The sequence below is a fragment of the Hypanus sabinus genome, chromosome 20 (assembly GCF_030144855.1).
Source record: "Hypanus sabinus isolate sHypSab1 chromosome 20, sHypSab1.hap1, whole genome shotgun sequence".
Classification (NCBI taxonomy): domain Eukaryota; kingdom Metazoa; phylum Chordata; class Chondrichthyes; order Myliobatiformes; family Dasyatidae; genus Hypanus; species Hypanus sabinus.
The window spans coordinates 37177378-37199988 of NC_082725.1; the positions used below are offsets into that span (position 1 = coordinate 37177378).

General features: G+C 40.2%; 1 protein-coding gene across 2 annotated transcripts in view; it reads right to left on the reverse strand.

Moving 5' to 3' along the window:
* The window catches only part of zgc:158766 (uncharacterized protein LOC100009641 homolog), a 173966-nt gene extending 157169 nt beyond the window's left edge, over nt 1-16797 (reverse strand). For both annotated transcript variants that reach the window (XM_059945321.1, XM_059945320.1), the window contains exon 1: nt 16520-16797. In XM_059945321.1, the coding sequence (XP_059801304.1) occupies nt 16520-16576 (57 nt within the window). In that variant the 5' untranslated portion in view covers nt 16577-16797. The remainder of the gene's footprint in view (nt 1-16519) is intronic.
* Nucleotides 16798-22611: the final 5814 nt, after the last annotated feature.

Below are 22611 nucleotides of genomic sequence, written 5' to 3' on the forward strand. Positions count from 1 at the left end.
CTGGCGGACTGTCCCAAGCATCCTGAAGTACTTGCCTCAGTTCTTCTGCAGACTTGACTGTCTCACTTGCTTCTGTCTCTCCAGGTAATCCCAGACACACTTGATGATATTGAGATCAGGGTTCTGTGGAGGCTACACCATCTGAACCCATATAAATAAAATCTAGAGTACCTAAGATGTTTGCACAGTACTGTATATTGAGCTCCAGTTTCTTCTTGATGATGACTCTAGCTGTTGTACTCTGAAGAAAACGACATTCAAAACTGAGGAACTAAACAATATACTCATCAAGCTCTGGACTGGAAGTATTCAAAAACATAATAGTCCAGCAAAATAACAGCAAATGAAGACCACAAGGCATAAATACGTTAGCTTCAAAGAGTGGTGTAATGAAAGCTACCTTTGTTATCATGCACAAATCTTTGTAAATACTTGATTAAACATCTTAATCTACTATATTGCTGGAATGAGGATAAGCTTTTGGATTTTTTGGCTAATTGTGGCCATATCAGCTCATAAGCTTGATATCCATTTCGCTCTATCATGATGAGTGGGCTCAGCATCTTGAACCTTCATAGCCCCTTTGGGTAGAGAATTCCACAGGATCATTTCACTCCATATGAAGAATTTTTGCATTTGCTCCCAGATAAGGAATTTACTTCAAGTCTGCCCACTTTCAGTGGGACTATAAGTGCATGTTCTGAACATCCTAGCCAAAGAAAACAGACATCTACAATGTCAAATCCTGTAAGGATTTTAGATCTTCACCCCTCAAAAGAGTGCAAGTACATGCTGTTTAATCTCTCCCGGAGACAAAAACATTCTCTTTACTTGTCACATGTACATCAAAACGTAGAGTTTTCCTCAAATCAGACCAGTGAGGATCGTGCTGGAGGCAGCTGGGATGTGTCACACACTTCTAGAACCAATATAGCATGTCCACAACTTACTAACCTTTGAAGTGTTTGGAAGATGAGAGGATACGAGGTCACGGGGGAGAAGAACGCGCTCCTTACAGTTCTGGAATTTGAACTCCAGTGTGGCTTGATCACTCGTGTGGTAAAGTGACTGGCTACTGTGCTGCTACATTCCAAGTCCCATTCTGGGAATCCAGCCAGTTAATCTCCACTGCCTTCTCTCTATCACATGCGTACTGTTTTTTAGGCATCGACACCAGATTTGTGAACAATATTGCATGTGTGATTTCACCATAGCTCTTTATAATTAAATCAAATCATTTCATATATGCATGGCACTAGGAAATACTGCCAGAGAATATAAATTGGAAGCACTTACCCACTGCTTAACAGTGTACCTCTTCCAGGACACCCATTTGTGTTAGCAGAACCATAACCATGTGAAACTTTAACAAAACCTCCAGCAGAATGAAAACTGCTTGCCAAGACAATCATTTCTTATCAATGTGATATTTTCACATGGTAAATTTATGAAACTGCCAGCAGTCAGAAGAAGCAGTTCATTTGTAGCACTACCAGCACTCTATACGCATATGTACGTATAACTGTGGAGGGGTTCGAGCCCAGGTTTAAGCAATACACATTATAGCTACTGCTTCTCCAAACTACATCTAATTTATACAAGTTGAAGCACAAAGCAGGATAAATGAGAAGAAAATACTGACCTATACAAGGTTTCTTTAATGATCTTTGGGTGTACTGATGAGATTTGTAATCATTTAGCTATTCTGCAAAGTGTAAGCATCAGTCTAAGTAGAAAGGGGACCACGCACGTGCACATTGAACAACAAAGTATCGGATTTAGATGTTCCACTTGTGTCAGTTTCGAAGCTTCACTTGATAAACCAATAATTGCGACATCTGATGATGCAGATGGTGGCATTTTGTTCACTCGCTATTTTGGATAATGACTTGAGTCACTTTGTCTCAGAAAACATTGAATTTGCTGTACAAGCTTAAATTATTAGCTGATTATCCTTTATTACAAGCTAGTTTCAAGTACAAGTACCGTACAACATATACCCACTTCTGCACCTTGATTTATTTCTATTTTTCCCTCAAACTAGCCTGTTTAAAACCTTGCTTTGCAAAGTTCCATTAGGATGTGTAATATAGTCCATGAACTAGATCAAATGCTTTTTCTGCCAGAGATTTCTAAATCATTATTCTTCTGTTAATAAACTATCTACCTTAGCTAGCAGCCCATGTACAATTAACAGCCATCCCAGGTTACTGCCCCTGAAGGAATTTTCTGTGGAAGGAAATGATTTCTGCTCTATAAACAAAAATGCAGCAAATGCGCTCTAAGATTGCTAGGATAATATTTGCTATGGGAATTAATTATCCCTTTACGACACATCTTATTTACTAGTACGCTCTTTGGTATTTCAAGATAACAGATGCAGTTCAGGGACTGCAGCATTTTCACATTTGGGATACCCAAACACTATCTCAGTCTTCAAATGCTTCCTAAACTGATTGGATCATTGGTCATTATCCGAATGGAGCCAAAAACTTCCTTGCTAACCAATGATGTGTTTCAAACTCTAACCTCAGGGGATCAGCTCCTCAGGATCCTCATCAGCTGATAATTGTCAAGGCTCCTGCCAATGCCATTGATGTGTCTCAGACCATCAATTGTCTTGCTTTTCACTGAGTGGTTCTGCACTATGGCTGTACCGAGGCTTGGTGGCAATTGCTACCTCCCCTAATTTAAGGATTGCCACTTCCTCACTTCTATCACTAAGGGACACTTGGATCCTGTTCTTATTAGCATCTGGAGTTGGTCAGTCATAGGCAATACTGTTTGCTTTCATTATTGTAAGATTTAACGCCAGGCCTACAGTTACCCAGTCAGCAGGGCACTTCCATTTCCTACACTAGTCAAACTTGTAACCTGAAATCATTAGCAATTGGAGTCAAGTGCACCAAACCCTTTTCTGATTTTACACTGAAAAGGTAGTGAGGCTTCCGTGCCTCTTTTAAGGAACATACAGCTTGCTAAGAAAAGGGTATCTACACCTGGACTGATTTTGAACTGGAGCCCTCTGAAAGAACAGTGAATTATTCACAATGCAACTAATGTCTATAGTTAATTTGTAATCTTTACAGGAGGCTTTTGCAAGTTATAAAATGCTTAAAGGTATTGAGTTATTGCGAAAGCTTTAAAGGATTCTATGAGACAAAGGAACTGTTGAATAATACTTTCTTGGTATCAAATACCTCACAATTTCTGAAGATTCTACTGGTGTGATATAAAAATACCATGCATGGGATATGCAGCAGCTTACACTGTATCTGCAGATCACTGACCTGAGATGTTAACTTGGTTTCTCCCTCCACAAGCGCTGCCTGAGTCCCATGGTAATTACACACAGTACAAAGTCCAAAGTTCAAAATCAATTTATTATCAATTGTCACCATATGCAACCTTGTGATTCATTTTCTAGTGGACATGCTCAATTAATCCAATAACCATAATAGAATCAATGAAAGACAGCAGCAACAGGGCGGACAACCAGTGTGCAAAAGATAACAAACTGTGCAAACACAAAAAAAAAGAAAAGAAAGAAAAATAAACAATAAAATTGAGAATATGAGATGAAGAGACTTTGAAAGTGAGTGCACAGATTGTGGGAATTGTGCTGCAGTGAGTGAAGTTATCGCCTCTAATGCAAGAGCCTGACAGTAATAACTGTCCCTGGACCTGGTGGCGTGAGTCCTGAGGCTCCTGTATCTCCTTCCTGATGGCAGCAGTGAAAAGGGAGTATAGCCTGGATGATGGGGATCCCTGATGATGGATGCTGCTTTCCTGTGACAACACTCCATACAGATGTGCTCAATGGTGGGGAGGTTTTACCCATGATTGACTGGGCCATATCTACTGCTTTTGTAGGATTTCCTGTTCAATGACATTGGTGTTCCCACACCAGGCTGTGATGCAGCCAGTCAGTACACTCTCCACTACACATCTATAGAGGTTTGTCAAAGTTTTAGATGTCATGCCAAATCTTTGCAAACTTCTAAGGAAGTAGAACCACTGCCATGCTTTCTTCATAATTGCACTTAAGTGCTGGGCCCAGTACATATCTTCTGAAAAAAGTAACACCAAGGAAGTTAGAGCTGCTGACCATCTCCACCTCTGATTCACCCTCCCTCAATGAGGACTGTCTCCTGGACCTCTGGTTTCCTCTTCCTGAAGTCAATAATCAGCACTTTGGTCTTGCTAACATTGTGTTAGTGGTTGCTGTTGTGGCACCATTCAACCACATTCTCAGTTCCTCTCTCCTATATGTTGATTCGTCACCACCAATGACAGCGGTGTCATCAGTAAATTCATATATGGAATTGGAGCTGTGCTTAGCCATGCAGTCATAAGTGGAAAGTGAGTAGAGCAGGGGCTAAGCAAACTGTCTTGTGGTGCACCTGTGCTGATGTAGATCGTGGAAGAGATGTTGCTGCCAATCCAAAATGACTGGGGTCTTCAAGTGAGGAAATTGAGAATCCAAATGCACAAGGATGCATTGAGGCCAAGATCTTGAAACTTATTGATCAATTTTGAGGGGACGATAGTATTGAACGTCGAACTGCAGTCGATAAAGAGTATCCTGATATATGCGTCTTGCTGTTCAAATGTTCAAGGGTTTAATGAAGAGCCATCTGCCATGGACCTGTTGTGCCGATAGGCAAATTAGAGTAGATCCAAGTCTCCTGTCAGGCAGGTGTCGACACGTTTTATCACCATTCTCAAAACACTTCATCGCTGTGGATGTAAGTACCGTCATTGAGGCAAGATACCAGGTTCTTCCTTGGCACTGGTACAATTGAAGCTTACTTGATGCAGGTTGGTACCTCAGACTGCAGAAGCAAGAGGTTAAAGATCTCAGTGAAGACTCCAGCCCGTCGATCTGCACAGGTCTTAGTACTTGGCCAAGTAACCCATCTGGGCTGGATGCGTTCTGAAAGATGCTCTCACGTTGGCCTTGGAGTCTGAAATCACAGGGTCATTGTGGGCTGTAGGGTTTTGTGATAACCTCTGTTATTATTTCAAATTTCCATTGGCTATTCATGTGAAATTTGGTTTTTTGTGCAGAAGCAATAACAAGTACAAGTCTTGATGCTTACACGCTAACCTATAGAATGTATTTGCAAGGTAACTGAGACTGCATGACAACACAAACTAATCCATCTCAGATTGCTGTTCATTTAATACAGCATTTGGAATCATTTTAAGTCTTTATTTCTGCAATGACAATAAAACTTAATAGCTGTTCTCCTACCTGGTCATTTAATTGACTTTGTAGTCTATTAATTCTACCTACAAAACACATGGTTTATTGTTCTTTTGTTTTGCCATAGATGGCTATAGGTATAGAAAGAGGATGTGAATAAAAGATTAGTCTGCAGTACTGTAGTTATTTTGCAAGAACAGATTTAAATAAGAATTTTATGAGCTAATAGTAACCAGGAAAAAGGGAGAAGAAAACAATTTCATTTTGCAGCTAACGCACACAAAATGCTGAAGGAACTCAGCAGGCCAGGCAGCTTCTGTAGAAAAGAGTGAACAGTCTACACTTCAGACCGCGAGCCTTCATCAAAATACATTTTGCAGGTCCGTTCATTTGAAGGGAGGAAGCCTGTATCAACATCATTGGAAGCTCGTTCCTGTGTGACATAGTGTATGCAAGTACACATCTTTCATGCACCATACATATGTATACTATACACTGAAAGATGAATAAACAACATTTTCCAACTGCTCTGTCCACAGTTAAAAGTATTGCACACATACACACACAAACATTATGAGTTAAGTCTCTATTGCTACCAAGCGCACAGATCATGAATCCACATTTTAGATGAGCAATTCCCAGTTCCCTGCTTCACTATCAAATTACATAACAATTCTCCGATACTATTGAAATTATAACATGAAAGTGCTTCGGAAATATTTATTCCTCAATCAACACCACCAGGACAGCTTATCTAGTTATTGCCATTTTAAAATTCTGATGGCTTTACTGTACATAATTTGGCTGTCATATACTCTGCATTACACCAATGACTATTTATTTGGCTGTAGAACAATGGGGCATTCTGTGGTCATAAGAGATACTACAAAATACAAGTTGTTTTTCTTCACTTGCCACATGGCATAGCTCAGGGTAGATAAATGTTGATTTTATTTATTATTGTTATTATTATTATTATTATTATTGTTTTTTCTCTCTGGTAGATTATGTATTGCATTGAACTGCTGCTGCTAAGTTAACAAGTTTCATGTCACATGCCAGTGATAATAAATCTGATGTTGCTTTTGTAACTAAGTTATAGAAGAACATACCAGATCTGATATAATAGAAGGACCTTTGCCCTGTTTTTCACTAACTTTATTTTTACAGGAATAACGTGAAACTTACAGGAATTGATGGCTGTCAATTAATTTATAATTTGGTAAAGTTCCAACTATTTTGAAAGGTTTCTGGAAACTTTTCCCAAAAAAATGAGGAAAAAACTCTGTAAAGTTGGAAATCTGAAACTGAAACATCTGCAGAAACTTAGCATGACAAGCAGCATCTGTGGAGAGAAAAACTGAGTTTGCATTTTAACATTTTAGATTGATAACCTTTGATCAAAAAAGAAAGGCTCAATGGTCTCAAATAATAAGTTTCTCTCTCCACAGATGTTATCTCACCTTCTGAGTACCTCCAGCAATTCCTGCTTTTATCCCATCTTCCATACCTTGGTAGGACATACGATTTCCACCCTCTCCTGGGAAAATCTATGAACCAACCCCAGAGGTGACTTGGAAGGCACCACAATTTGTCAGCCCTGTCAGTCTGCCTGTGCAGGCCACTGTACCACAGCTGTTTCCAACAGCTGGCCTTCTCCAGTCACTGCAGAAAAGAACAGCTGAAAGAGGCTTGCTGAACAACAGGAGCACAGAGGGCTGTTCTTCAGGAATGCAGAGTGGGTTTCTCAAATGTGAGACAAAAGAGTCACTATCAGGAGACAGTGTAAAAAGTAATAGCTACCTGATCATGGTATTGTGATTGAAAATTATAACTCAGAATTGTTGGTGTTCTCTAATCCTGATCTTAGGTTCTTACCATAGTTTTGTTTAAATTGTACCACTCTAGTAAGGCACCCCTCAATGCTTTGTGACAAGGTTATTCCTGTATAAAGGCAAGTTCCTGATGTGGTGATTAAGGTCAAGTAATCTGCGTCTCATTACACATGATTAGCCTTCACTGCAACCAGTTTTATGATCTTCTCATTCAGCAGAAAAGTCAATCTATTAACACCCTCAGGTAATGCAAAATCTACTAGGCATTTCTATTTCTTATCTTGGGCATGGCAACCCAAATATCCTAAAGGCAATAATTTGTTGCCAGCTTGGTTTCTGACAGATAATGATTAGCTACTTTCAGAGCACTCATTCTGGAACTGAGCACTGAATTGTTAAGGCTCTCCTTAAACACAATAACTTCTGACCAGCAGGGTCATGTTTTATTGTTTATACTCATCTTAATACTTTGTAAGATTAAACTTGTCAGTATATAGTGACAGGCGATTTGCAGATATTTTTAACAACCCACGCTAATGGTCAGTGTAAACCTGCACACCTTTGATGCTCTCCAGACAGCATAGGCTTCCACCCTTGTCTGAAAATAGATAAATAAATGACAAAAATATTATTTTCCTCTTTTCTTCAAAGACAGCGTTCACACCCTCAGAGATATAGCCATGAAACAGCAGTTTTCAGAAATTTGCTGCACCTTTTTCTGTTTGCTGATAAATTGGTATTTCATAGTTTGGGAACTTAGTTGTAACATCCGCTTTCTTTTTCTATTGGTGCTGCCTGACCTGCCGAGTATGTGCTAGCTTTTTATGTTTCTCCTTCACATTTCCAGCATCTGCAGTTTTTATTATTTTGATAGGATGTGACATAAGATATTTCCCCGTCAAATCACCCTAATTTGGAAATACTAGTTTATTTTGGTTGTACATCATTCCTGTGCTGAAGGCACGGTTTCTACATTAGATGAGCACCTGGTGAAGCTGTTTCACACACAGTGCTCAGTGTCGGGGAGAACCAAGTCACATCATTCTGAGGTGTGTCTGGTGTTCCAAGTGTGCGGAATTTCTACAGTATCGCTCCTTGTGCATCTGTGTGATTTAATGACAGCCTTCCCGAGCAAGTTGTAGGGAAACAATCCTCAACTCCCACCTCCTCACTGGGCACAGTTTTCCCCAAGCTCAAGATCCTCGGCCAACCCACCTCCCAGATGTTGATTCCCTCCAACTCTCAGGCTCTGAATACTGGATGTGGCTCCACTCATTTCCAAGGACCCACTCTTCTGACCCTAGGGCATAACCTGGTATAATGTGAAATTCTCAAAGGGTCTAAGTTATTAGCCATCATCAAACTGGCTCATTTTGTCCTATCACTATATTTGAGGGATTTTGCTGCATACAAATTTGCTATTTGACAGCTACAGCCCCAAGGTATCTATGAAGAATGATGTTCCCCTGTCAACCAGATACTATTTAAATACATATATTTTTCCTTAATTGTGGAAAACACCCCTATTGCAGTGTATAGATTGCTACATATAGAAATAGAATAGTCTATGAAAATTAACCAACACTACCGAAAACAAATATTTTTGATTTAACCCTAGCCTAATCATGGACAATTTACAATGACCAATTAATCCACTAACTGGCACATCTTTGGACTGTGGCGGAACCAGAGAACCAGGAGAAAACCCACACGTTCCATGGGGAGAGTGTATAGACCCATTACAGATGACGTCAGAACTGAGCGCTGAACTCCTACGCTCCAAGCTGTAAGAATGTCGCAATAACCATAATATCAATACGGGAATGGAAAATGCTTGTCAGCCATTGAGAACTGTAGCCAGTCTGCTTTTCAACTATTACTTCTCATTTTAGTTGCAATTACAAATAACCTTGGCCAACAAAGATCCATTCATTTGGGATTTCAATTGATCCCCAACCTGAACAGCTGTTGGATACAATGGTTCCATATTTTTACTAGCTGTGCTTCTCCACCTTGTTCTGCATCAGTTCAGATTTTAATCATAAACTTATTCCATTAGGTCTCAGTGTGAACAATAATGAAATAAAGGCCTTCGGCACTGCGCAATCACAACTGTGATGGTGGAATTTTGTTTTCACTTTGAAGTAACCCACAGCCCGGTCAAAACTTTCAGGGAAGGATTGACGCTCTTCACCTTTCAGAGAAATGTAACTAGCTCACGTTGTGTGCATTTCACAAGCATATTGAAGGGTACATTTATTACCCTCCAACCATCAGTCTCCTAAAGCAGTGTTAATAACTTCAATCACCTCAACACTGTGCTGGTTCTACAGCCTATGGACTCACTTTCAAGGACTCTACAACTTATGTTCTCAGCTTTATTTCTTTAGTTTCCCCGTTTTTTATTTGCACAGTAGTTGTTCATCACTATTTTGATATGTGTGTTTTTTTATTAATTCTGTTGTATTTCTTTGCTCTCTGAATACCCACAAGAAAATTAATCTCAGGGTAATATATGGCAACATTGATAGTAAATTTACTTTGAATGTGTTCTTCTTTATCTGCTGATATCAATTTCCTTCAACAGGTCCCGGGCCTTTACAGCCTTACTTAAATAGAATCCCATCAGTTAGAGCCCTTCTAGTTAAGATGGCGCTACCAAACATGCGCAGCAGCTTTCTGGTAGTCAAAAAGCTAAGAAATACAACTAAAACATCACAAAGGTCACTTGTGGTAAATTATTGCCACAAACAGTGAAGCAGCAAGCAATGCCAAGACGAGTTCATAGGCTGAGCGGAAATGGAGTGTTGCAGAATCGTTGCAGATGGAAGTTCCAATGCCTGTACAACCGGCTCATGAGCAAGGTTAGGTTGCTCCGGGCGCCAAGCTCATTTGAAGAGCTTTAGAGTGGCTTTGGGCTGGGCAACAAAATCTGGACTCCAATCAAGTCACTGGGTGGTGTGTTCCTGACCCAGACCTTTCTGCTGCAGCCGTGTCCTAGTGAAAGTTATGATTCACTGCTTAGACAATTTAAAAACCAGCCCAAGTCGGAGAAGAGAGATGATTCCACTCACTCTCCACAATCCTCACTCCTCTCTCCAAGGTGCTGGAGCCTTTCGCTGTTCTGTTATTTGTTCATTTTAAATGACAGCACAGATAGTCTGAAGAGACAGGGTATTGGGACCCGAGGCAAGGGACAATTTTGTTCGTTCTCCATGACGATCACTCCTCTCTCCATGGCATTGAGGCTATGAAGACTGCCCTAGCTGCTGCGCTCTGTGCCCACGAATAAGATAAAGTGGGGCTTTGGGCCTACTCCAGACTGCTCCAGGGCTCAGATTTGAGGACTCAGTTTTGGTTTGGAATACTGTTGTACACTTCAATTGTTTGCATGATTTGTTTTTTTTTGTTTCTCTTGCGTATCAAGTGTTGATCTTTTATTTTCATTTTTATTCTTATTTTTTTTAATGGTTTCTTTTGGGTTTTTTACTTTGTGGCCATCTGTGTGCAAGCAAATCTCAAGGTTGTATGATTTATATTTTCTTTGATAATAAATGTCCTTACATCTTGAATTGATTTTGAGGTTGAACTTCCAGGTGGTCAAGGGGAAGCCATCTATTCAGCCAGACAAATATTAATAACAAGAACTCATCAAACGTTCCAGTATCACTAGTGTTGTTTATCGGGCAATAATGGGAAGATTTGAAGCCAAGCATTCCTCTCAGTGACTGAGGCACTGTTTGTCACATTGTACAGCTGCTTTAACATATTGAGAGAAGTAATTGCAGGAAAGATTTTTCAAGCTTTCGAAATGTGAGACAGCAGACGGTACGAACAAATTCACCTCCATGGGGTGTCAAGCAATTACGCCACCGTGCCTTCTGTGTGTGGCCCTGCACACATCCTCTGAAAGTAAAGATTTTTCTTTCTTCCTTTGCCTTAAATAGAGGCAATTAGGCCTCTCTCACATGCTCACTAAGCCCTCCATTTTGCCGTTCCCATAGTTGCAGGAAGTGGACTGTCATTCTCCTGATCTAGCATTCTTAAGAGAACTTTTTTAAAAAATTTAATTAAAAAATTCCTTTTGGCCTCACACACAGACAAATTCACTCAATTACTTATTAGCCTTCTCCTTGCTGCTTATGTAGCTGGCTGTCCTCCTGGAAGTCAGTAAAGAGCAAGACTCCAGAGATAAGGACAATGAAGAGGCAGACAGGTGATGCATAGGAGTAGCTATGGGACTGGGCCATGTTCAAGGACTCAAGAGGATCTGAAGAACATGCCACAGTTGCCATTGGCCTTATGGCCTTTGGAAAGCCATCTCACATGCAAAGTGGCGGCTCTGGATCAAAGTTCGGCTCGGCAGCTGTCACAGGGCTTGCATGCTATCACCCCTACCAAAGTTAAACCAAGCAACACAGGTGACAACGAGGTTTTGCTCCCAGAGAGTTCAATACCTTTTATGCTTGTCTCACCTTCAAAACATGGAGACACCTTCACAAACCTCTGCAGCACCCAGCAACCCTGTGATTTCAGATTCTGAGGCTGATGTGAGAGTGTCTTTCAGGAGGGTGAACCCACTGAAATCATCTGGCCTAGGCTGAGTACTAAAGATTTATTCTGATCAACGTTCTGGAGTGTTCACTGATAACTTTAACCATTCACTTTGGCAGACTGAGATGCACACCTTCTTCCAGCACCCTTCAATCATACCTGGGCCTAAGAAGAACATGGTCACCTGCCTCAATGACTATCATCCCATAGCACTGACATCCACTGTGAAGAAGTGCTTTGGGAGGTTGGTGAGGAAACATATCAGCTCCTGCCTGAGGAGTGATTTGGGTCCACTCCAGTTTACCTACCATCATAACAGGTTAACAGCACGTGCCATTTCATTGGCTCTTCACTCTACCCTGGAATATCTGGACAGTGAAGGTGCATACATCAGGATGCTCTTCCTTGACTACAGCTCAGCATTCAATACTATCTTCCCCTCAAAACTAATCAAAAGCTTTGAGAACTAGGCCTCAATACCTTCTTGTGCAACTGGATGCTCAATTTCCTCCCCTTAGTCAGTTCATATTGACAACATCTCCTACTTAATCTCCATCAGTCCAGATGTACAACAAAACTTTGTACTAGGCCCCTGCACTACACTTATGGCTGTGAAGGTAAGCACAGCTCCAACACCATACTTAAGTTTGTTGACAATACCACTGTTGTGGCCGAATCAAAGATGGTGATGAATCAGCATGTAGGAGAGAGACTGAAAATCTGGTTGAGTGGTGCCACAGCAACAACTTCTTTCTCAATGTCACAAAGACCAAGAAGCTGCTTATTGACCCCAGGAGGAGGAAACCAGATGTCCATGAGCCAGTCCTCAATGGCAGCCCGGGGTGGAGAAGGCCAACAACTTTAAATTCCTTGGTGTTATCATTTCAGAGGGCCTCTCCTGGGTCTAGCTCGCAAGTGCCATTACAAAGAAAAGCACCACAGTGCCTCTACTTTCTTAGAATTGTGCAAACGTTCTGTATGTCAGCTAAACTTCTGACAAACTTTTATAGACGCGTGTTAGAGAGCATATTGACTGGTTGAATCACAGCCTGTTACAGAAGCGGCTTTACGACTGTTGGACAGAAAAGCCGAATCCTTCACGAATAAAACCCTCCCCACTATCGAGCACATTGTCACAGGGAAGCAACATCCATCATCAAGGACCCCCACCATCCATGCTATGCTCTCTTTTTGCTGCTGTCATCAGGAAGGAGGCACAAGAGCCCTCGGATCCACACCACCAGGTCCAGAAACAGTTATTGCCCCTCAACCATCAGGATCTTGAACAGAAGAGATAACTTCACTCAGCTCAACACTTAACTGTTCCCACAACCCATGGACCCACTTTCAAGGATTCTTCACCTCATGTTCTCTATATTTATTACATACTTGCTTTTTTTTGTTTCTTTGTATTTACTGTGCATGCCCACAAGAAAATAAATCTCAGGTGACATAGGTACTTTGATAATAAATCTAGTATAAATTTACTTTGAACTTTGAAGCACAACACATGGCAGATAACTCCCTGGTTAAATTCTCTCTCATAATCTGAATGTTTAACCATTCCCAGAAAACAATTCACACACACAAAATGCTGGAGGAACTCAGCAGGCCAGGCAACATCTATGGAAAAGAGTACAGCTGACGTTTCGAGCTGAGACCTTCAGCAGGACACTCTCTCCCAGGTTACGTTTATTTTTTATGAAGTATTTTAAATTGCCTCAAGGGGCTGCTTTCCACATACCTGCTGATCCTTTCAGCTCACAGATCCTATTGGAATTGGAATTAGAAAGCTTTTGAATAGAACCTGTTGTTTCTATGTGTAAGGTACCTTTAAGAACTTAATCTGTATCTCATGGTATGACTAACACATTGTTGTGCTCAGACATTAGATTTTCAGATTTGCTTTTGTCTATTTGTTTATGTGAGCAGTAAGATCAAGGAACTCACATACTCCACTGACTTTAATAGAAATTAAAACAAGTGTCAAATTTAAAACGCCTTACCAAACAGCAGTTTTGAAAGTAAACTAATCTGTGGAGCTGAGGAATGTGGAACAATGCTGTGGCATTCCTGTGTTGAAAATCTGGTCAAGAGGGAAGATAGGCTTCAAAGAGATCACTTCCATCAAATCAAGTCTGCTACAGCTTGTGGCATCAATTGAACCTTATCCAAACATACCGGATTCTGCACAGTAAACACTGTGTAAAACACATCTAAAAATCACTTTATTGCAAGTCTATGAAACATACCAGAATTACTTGTGGTTCAGTGCCAAGCATAACGCACAAGACAACACAACAGCAACCAGCAATTTACAAGGCAATAGTGTTAATAAACACGAGCAATCAACAGGTAGCACAATGGTCATGTGCATTCACGTCAATAATCAAAGTTAAATAAATATATACATACAAACAGAGTAAATAATTAACAGAACAAGGAACTGAGAATAAGGGCATCAAAATCAGCTCACAATCTACAGATATTCAACCTTGATTACAAACTCTTTGTCAATCAATAAAGGCCATGGTATCTCTGAAAAGAGATCATTCTTGCCAGGGAAAAGTTAGTATTTTGTCCTGTGTTTATCATTCAGCCACACCTGGCAACAACCTAAACTGAGTGAGATGACACCCAAGTAACATACAACATTTTACACCCCCTGATTGCATAGTAGTCTGGTGATGATTCCAGCCTCGCAGTTTCCAATAGCCAGAAGCAGACGTTTAACAGCAACCAAAAATGAATAAATTTGCACACATCAGATTTCAGTTATCATTGACAAAAGGTGTGAAATGAATTGGCAGGCATTGGTAGCAGAATTAGCTGGGTTCAAAAATGAAACCCCTAAATAAAACTACAAAACAGTGCTCTGGATTAAAGGGCTGAATCATCTCTATGTTGTATTAAACTTGACAACATCTCTTTTCCCTGGAGGACAAAATGACTCCCCTCATTCCTATATAATGACAACGCAGCACTATGTCTGTGCTGAAAGGGGTAAGTGGATTTTCTGTAGGAGTATGTACCTGCATTTAAATTTTCAACAGCGCAATTCATTTATTTTCTATCCATCGTTGACTAAGAGTTTTAAAGGAGTCAATCATCATTTTTGTACCCCTATATAATGCCTCATTTCTCTTCATATATATCAAGATTGAGCAACTAAATAGTTTCCTGTAGTGTCCACGTATATAACCAGTAAGGTAACATTTCCTTCAGCTTGCGGAACCAAATAAACTCTCTCTATACTTTTGTCATAGTCATGGGACTGAATGGCTTTCTCATTTCTCTACATTACAAGTTCAAGCTGCTGAATATTCTCTTCTCTCACTCATATAATAGAACTGTGGATTGGCATCTTAGTAACTAAAGTCATGGTCCCTTCTCTTTAAACTGTAACAGCCTCCTCCTTGGAGGACTATCTAGGATGCCCCTCCTGTCATGTACAGGGCTAGTTTTGTCTGTTCTATTTCAGTGTTCAACTGGAGCAATCATGATGATCTACATCTACCAGAGGGATGAGCTAGATGCATGACTGTTCCAAGGTACCCCTCATGGCTGAAGAACCACAACTGGGCTTTATTCCAATGATCTGCTGCCTTCTTCTTGCCTCATAAAAAGTCACATTTACTCATCAAACATATGGTTACTTATCTTGAAATTTCTCTCTTTCCTGTTCAAGTCCTTCCACGGCTTTGTTCTTCCAGTTTCTCTGGATTCCTGCAACCACTGTGCATTGCTCTATTTGCTCTGCTAATTGTGCATTCAGACTTCCTTTGCCCAACAATGGCAGCCTTGCTTTGAACTTCCAATAAATAGCCTTAGCTCTGGAATCACCCTCTAAAGCTTTCCAGATCCATGTTCACTTTAAGCACATTTCTTAAAACCTTGGCTGAATGATCTTTTGCTTACTGAATCCTATAACTCATTATATGGCTTAGTACCAACATTAGTTTAAGAACTCTAACCTGAGCATTACACTGTAATAAAAGGACTAAATAATTACAAGCCATTGTCATGTTAGCAGCAAGACAATCAGCAGTTGATGCTGGAAACATTCCCCCCCCCCCAATCAAAACTAAATTGTGGACGGCACAGAAGTGACTGCTAAGTTCACAGACTGCAGTATGTAGATTAAATATTTAGAAAGAAGACAAATCTGAAAGCCTGTATATATTTATCTTTGAATCAATGCCCACCTTATGGTCATTTCTGCCCAAATAGATTTTATTTGGCTGACATGTCTACCCTGGCTGACATGTGAACTTTAGTTTGTTTTACTTTTAAGTTAATTCGTGTGTAGGAGTTAGTCCTGAGTGCTCTGGGAATTCCTTCAGTGCAACACTCCGATCACAGTTCACTCGGGAAAACCATCTCACTGCCAAATACAAACACAGCCTTTCCTCGTTTAACATTGCCCAATTACTCAGAAATTCACAACTGATCTTAACTCTCGGTGCACTTCATCTGATGTAAAGAAAGCATCAAAACAATATATTTCACAGCCTTTAAAATATGTTTTTAAAAAGTGTTCCCAACAATAAACACCACCATTCATTAAATCAGCAAGTGATGCATTTGACAAAGCATTTTACTCACATGACTATAATAGACGTGCAGTTTATATACAGTGAGATAATACAAGTGAAAACCAAGCAATACTTTAAAAAGCATGACCTGCTCCTCTTCCCATTTTGTGTGTGTAATTTTTAATTTTGTCCCTTCCACTAAAGGCTGCTATAACATTATAAATATCAATTCCGTATGTTGTCAAAAAAAAAACAAATATCCGGCAAAATGAACAACTTATCTCACTGTATCTCTTTCATCTGAGATTGCTAATAATGGCAAACTCATGTAGTTTTACTTCCAAATTTACTTTCACTTGTCTTTATTATGTTATTACTCCACATACCTTTATGCTCAAATGGCTATCAGTTCTAGTCTTTGACGCTGATGATCTGTGAGTCATGTTAAACAGGTTCAGCACCTAAAGCCAAACAACATAAAATCCACAGCATGCTCGTTTGCAGTATCCTTCTCACTTCCATTTGTAAAAATCTCCTGTCATTTTCCAAGTTTCTCTTTTTTTAAAAGCAGTGTTTTTCACCCACCAGGACATAAACAGCCTTCACTAAAGAAAACAACAACTGACCCTCAAGGACTGTTGTTGAACTGTGCTGAGACGAAACTTTTATGACTGAGAGTTTGATGAACCAACCCCAGCACTCCTGGGCTCTCTCATTATGCATACTGATGTAACTTCCTCCCCTTATTCTCAAAAATTTTAAGCACTCAATGCAACCTTGCCCAGCAGGAAGCTGAATCCCATCCCTGACACACAAGAATTGTAGCCTGCTGCAGCCAGACAAGAGGAGATGCTTGCAGGAAAATCTGGCTGCATTCCACCTTAAACTTTATTAAAACAAAAACAAGAAGCTATTCAATAACTGCAGTTACAACAGCCATTAATATTGTAAAACCTCACAAGCCTCTTCAGAGGATTTTGTTTGACAGAACTAGACATCAAATGGCATAAAAAGACAACAGGACAAATTATCAAAACTGATCACAGAGAGAGGTTTCAAGAAGCTTTTCAAGAGCTGGAAAAGTTCAGAGGAAATTCCAAAACTTGGGGCCAAAAAGCTGAAGTACAGCCATTAATATGCAATGGGAGTGAAGGGTATGCCAGTGACCAGAAATGCAAGAGCAGACTGCAGATGAACTGCCATGTAGAGATCTAAACCCAACAATGGGAATTTTATCATTGAGATGATCTTTAACTGGGCATCTACATTGGTCAGAAAGAACCCTGGCAAGGGGTAGACATGGCTTGGTGTGAATTTAGTTACAGGCAGCAGAGTTCTGAAAAAACTTAAGTTCATTAATTTGTGAGAGACAAACAGAAAAACACCCCAGAATTATCAAGATGGTGAGTGCTGGTTTCAACAGCCATTTAAGCTGAGGATGATGTTCCATTGCCAAATATAGGCAGAGTTACTGACATAGCAGATGTCAGTAATCCATTTCAATTAGCATGCCAAGAATTAACTCCACTTCATACAGACACGAGGAAAAGAGATGGAGTCACAGTCCAGAGAAAAGTCTGTGTGGTGACTGGACATTTAGTCATTTGGCCATGAAATGCCACAGTTTGAAATCTGTGGAAGTGTCAATCTACCCAATCTGTAGATCAGGTAAGAAACCATAGAGTTTAACAGGCCAGTACAGAAGGCACAAGATTCAGCATGAGAGAGAAGAGGTCCCTAAGCTACAATAGTTGAGCACAAAATTGGGTTACATCTATCAGTTTGCCATTGGTTGATTTCTCATCTGAGAAATGGCAAAACACAGCCAACAGATCTTTAAGGGCAGTTAGTTGCTAATGTTCTACTAACTGATGAGAACAGGAAGTAAATTGAACAACAAACTGCAGTAGGAAAACACAGACACAAAGAATGCAAAAATGTTATTTGATGCAGCTTCATACATCACCAAAGCATAAGTTTTCAGTATAAGGACAATAATGTGCAGGCTGATTCCCCAGGTGAAGTACATTTGCATGATGGACCAAAATTAACAATAACTATCTTTGTGCAATAATTGACCCGCATCCTCAGGGTATTCCACAAAAGTTAAGAAGAAATTAACTGTAGTTACACTTGTCTTTGGCAAATACAACACACAGCAAATTCCCAAAAATAAATGTTGTAAATGACAAGGTTCTAAGTTTCTCAAGTTATTAAGATATAAATATTGACCAGTTCACGAAAACTATTGTATTCCACAACTTCTCCATTTTATTATTAAGCATCTGGACATCACTGGCAAGGATAGTAATTGTTTATCTCTGGACATCACTGGCAAGGATAGTAATTGTTTATCTCTAATTTCCTTTGAGAAGGTGATATTGAGTGTTCTTCCTGAACCACTGCAGTCTTTCTGGTGAAGGTAGTCCATGAAGTTGGACAGGGAGTTCCAGGATTTAGACCCAACAGCAACAATTTACTTTCAGCTAAAGATGGTACATGACCTGGAAAGGAACATGCATTTGGTGACGTTGCCATATGACAGTATGCATGTTCCTCTCGGTGGAAAAAGTCATGGATTTGGGAGGAGCTGTTGGAAGAGTCTTTGCAGGTGAATGCAGTGCATTTTGTGGGCAGTGGAGTCAGAGAGTAATACAGCATAAAAACAGGCCCTTTGGCCATCTGTTCAGTGCCAAACTGCTATTCAGCCTAGTCCCATCAACTCACACCGGGAACATAGCCCTCCATACCCTTGCCTTCCATGTACTTTTCAAATTTCTTTTCACTGTTGCAATCGGATCTGGATCCTCCACTCCTGCAGGGAGCTTGTTCCACACCCACACCACCCTCTAAGCGAAGAAGTTCTCCTTCAGGATCCCTTTAAATATTTCACCCTTAACCTATGACCTTTAGTCCTAGCTTCACCCAACTTCACATGAAAAAGCCTGCTTTCATTAACCTTATCTATACCTGTCGTAGTTTAGTTTACCTCTATCAAATCTCCCTTCATTTTCCTATGCTCCTGGAAATAGAGTCCTAACCTATTCAACATTTCCTTATAATTTAAGTCCTCAAATCCTAGAAACATCCTTGTAATTATTCTCTGTACTCTTTCAATTTTATTTATATCTTTCCTGTATGTAGGTGACCAGAACTGCACACAACACTCCATATTTGACCTCACCAATGTCATATACAACTTGAGCGTAACATCCCAGCTCCTGTACTCAGTACTCTGTTTTATGAAGGCCAATGTGACAAAAACTCTGTTTGTGACCCTATCTTCCCATGATGCCACTTACAAGGAATTATGGATCTGTATTCCCAGTGTCCCTTTGTTCTTCCGCACTCCTCAGTGCCCTGCAGTTGACTGCTTATGTCCTACCCTGGTTTGCTCTCTCACAGTGCAACACCTCATATTTGTCAGCATGAAATTTCATCTGCCATTTTTCAGCACATTTTCCCAGTTGGTCCAAATCCCACTGCAGGCTTTGATAGCCTTCCTCACTGTCCACTACATTTCCAATCTTGGTGTCATCTGCAATTCTGCAGTTTATCGCCATCGCATTTCATCCAGTTCATTAATATAGATGACAAACAACACTGGACATAGCACGGATCCCTGCAGCATACCACTAATCACAGGCCTCTAGTCAGAGAGGCAAAGATCCACTACCACTCTGGTTTCTCCTGCTGAGTCAATGTTGAATCCTATTTGTGACTTAATCCTGAATGCCAAGCTACTGAACCTCCTGGACCAACCTCTTCATGCTGGCCTTTCTCAAAGGCCTTGCTAAATTCCACACAGACAATGTCCACTTCATTTCCTTTATCAACTATCCTGGTATCCTGCTCAAAAAGTTCTGGTTGCCTTCTCCTCCCAGTCATTGTTCAATTATCCACCGCTATTCGTAATAAGAAATAGTAGGACTTCAGTAAAGGACTTGAGAAGGTCCCTTATGATAAGCTGACACCAAATGTTATAAGCTGACCCCAAATGTTAATATGCATGAGATCCATGGTGAATTAGTAGCTTGCCTGCAGAATTGGCTTGCCCATAGAAGACAGCAGGAAGTGGTGGGTGTTATTTTGTCTAGAAGTCTATGATCAGATGTGATCTACAGGAATTAGTCCTAGGACCTCTGTTGTTTGTGATAGATACAAACAACTTTGATGAAAACATAGATGGGTAAATTGGTAAGGGTGCCAATGTAACAAAGGTTGGTGGAGATGTGGACAGTGTTATCAATAATTGAGCAGATTATATATCAGTTAAAGGTATGTTCAGAGAATTGGCAGTTGGAGTTTGACTCAGACAAGTGTGAGATGTTGAACATTGGGAGGTCAAAAATAGAGAAGTATGCTTTAGTTGGGCCATGACTGAGGCCATGCCTGGAATATGAATGTTTGTTCTCCTTATATAAAGGAGGATATTAAATCATTTCAGAGGTATAATGGACTTGACTGTACAAGATGTCCTATGAGATTTGGATAGGCTGGAATATATCAACTGGAGTTCTAAAGTAAGGCAGATGATTTGATTGGCATATATATAGGATCCTAAAAGTCTTGACAAATGTTTCATCTTTTGAGAGAACCTTAAACAAGCAGCCAATGTTTAATTACAAGGGACCACTTGTTTGAGGCAGAGACAAGATGACACTCCCCCCCCCCCCCCACCCGGAATTGTCATGACTCTTAGGGACTCTTTTCCTCAGAGGGTGGCGGAAATAACATCTTTGAATACTTCAAGGCAGAGTTAAATGGAAGTTTGATAAGGAAGCGGGTGAAAGTTTACCATGGAGAGACAGAAGTATAGATCAGCTCTGATCTACCCCTGCTCCCAATTCATGTTTGTATGCATGTCCTTTTGGCTCAAAAACAAATGTGTTTCACATTAATCCATTGCTGTACTCATCTTCATAATGAAATTGGTCGAACAGTGGCCATGTCTTTGAAATGACAGGCCTGCTTCATTATAAAGGTACCATTATGACATAGTCCTGTCCAGTCCTGTCCTGCATTTTTCTCATGCTCCCGATATTCATTGATAGATTTATTTATCAATGAATACAAAAAGAGGAATATCGCCTTCACAAACTAAAACAAATTAGGTCGAAAACATGAACATTCAGTCTGACCTTTTAAAAACAACGTTCATAAGAAACCTTGGATTAATGTGGATTCATGTAACACAAATAAATGTAGCCTTCAGGTTTAATTCCCTCCTATTTATTTACACACTTTATCACAGTTTAGTCTTTAGTCACCTTTGTACAGACACTTCTGTACCTAGTGTCACGTTATGTACACACAATCTATGTATATAAGCTATTTTATTCATTTTTTTATTGTTTTTAATTATTGTGTTCTTTATCTCACTGTGATTTTTTTGCATCAGATTCAGAGTAACAATATTTCATTTTCCCTTACACTGGTATACTGGAAATAACATAAGACTATCTTGAGGATGAAACAAGAAACAATTGTATTTGCACTGGTGGAGAAATTGAAGTAGATGCACAGAAAACAAGCCAGTCAGACAGACGCATCATTGCTCCAGTGAGCCAGTGACCTGATGGCAGAGTCAAAGAGAGGAGCCTGCAATTGATCCCACACTATACCAACCACACTGCTCCCAGCTGCTACCACCATCTTAACCTTTGGCAACTTTCATTAGCTCCATATTCCACAAGCCCACCCCACCAGCATCCACCACAGCTCTCATCCCACAACATGCATAAACATTAAAGCTTTATCCCCGATTATTTTGCTTCCTTACTCCTCCCTATTGTCAAGAAGCCTCAAACTCCTTCTGACCACCAGCTAGGTGCATTCTACCCATCAATGACAGAGCTACCTTAGTGATCCCTCAGTCTGGTCTCTTCTTTATCAATCATCTTGCAGAAGCAGTCTCCAGAATGGATTCTTTCAATTTGGCCCTGCAGAAGTCAGGAAATGTCCGCTCTGCTGACATTTGTATCTCTTCTCTCTCATGGTTCCTTTGTAGAGATCTGAAGAGACCTGGGCCCTTGTCAATGCTGACATTCAGTTAAAGGGAATCAGTGCCTTAGAGGAATTAGGGTGAAAGAGAAAAACTAGTAATGGAATGAAGAAAGTTAAAACTAAAGGAACCTAAACAAAAAAAAAATGAAGATTTAATGAAAAGTGAATAAATAACCGTATAACCACATAACCATATAACAATTACAGCACGGAAACAGGCCATCTCAGCCCTTCTAGTCCATGCCGAACGCTTACTCTCACCTAGTCCCACCTACCTGCACTCAGCCCATAACCCTCCATTCCTTTCCTGTCCATATACCTATCCAATTTTTTTTTAAATGACAAAATCGAACCTGCCCCTACCACTTCTACTGGAAGCTCATTCCACACAGCTACCACTCTCTGAGTAAAGAAGTTCCCCCTCATGTTACCCCTAAACTTTTGCCCCTTAACTCTCAACTCATGTTCTCTT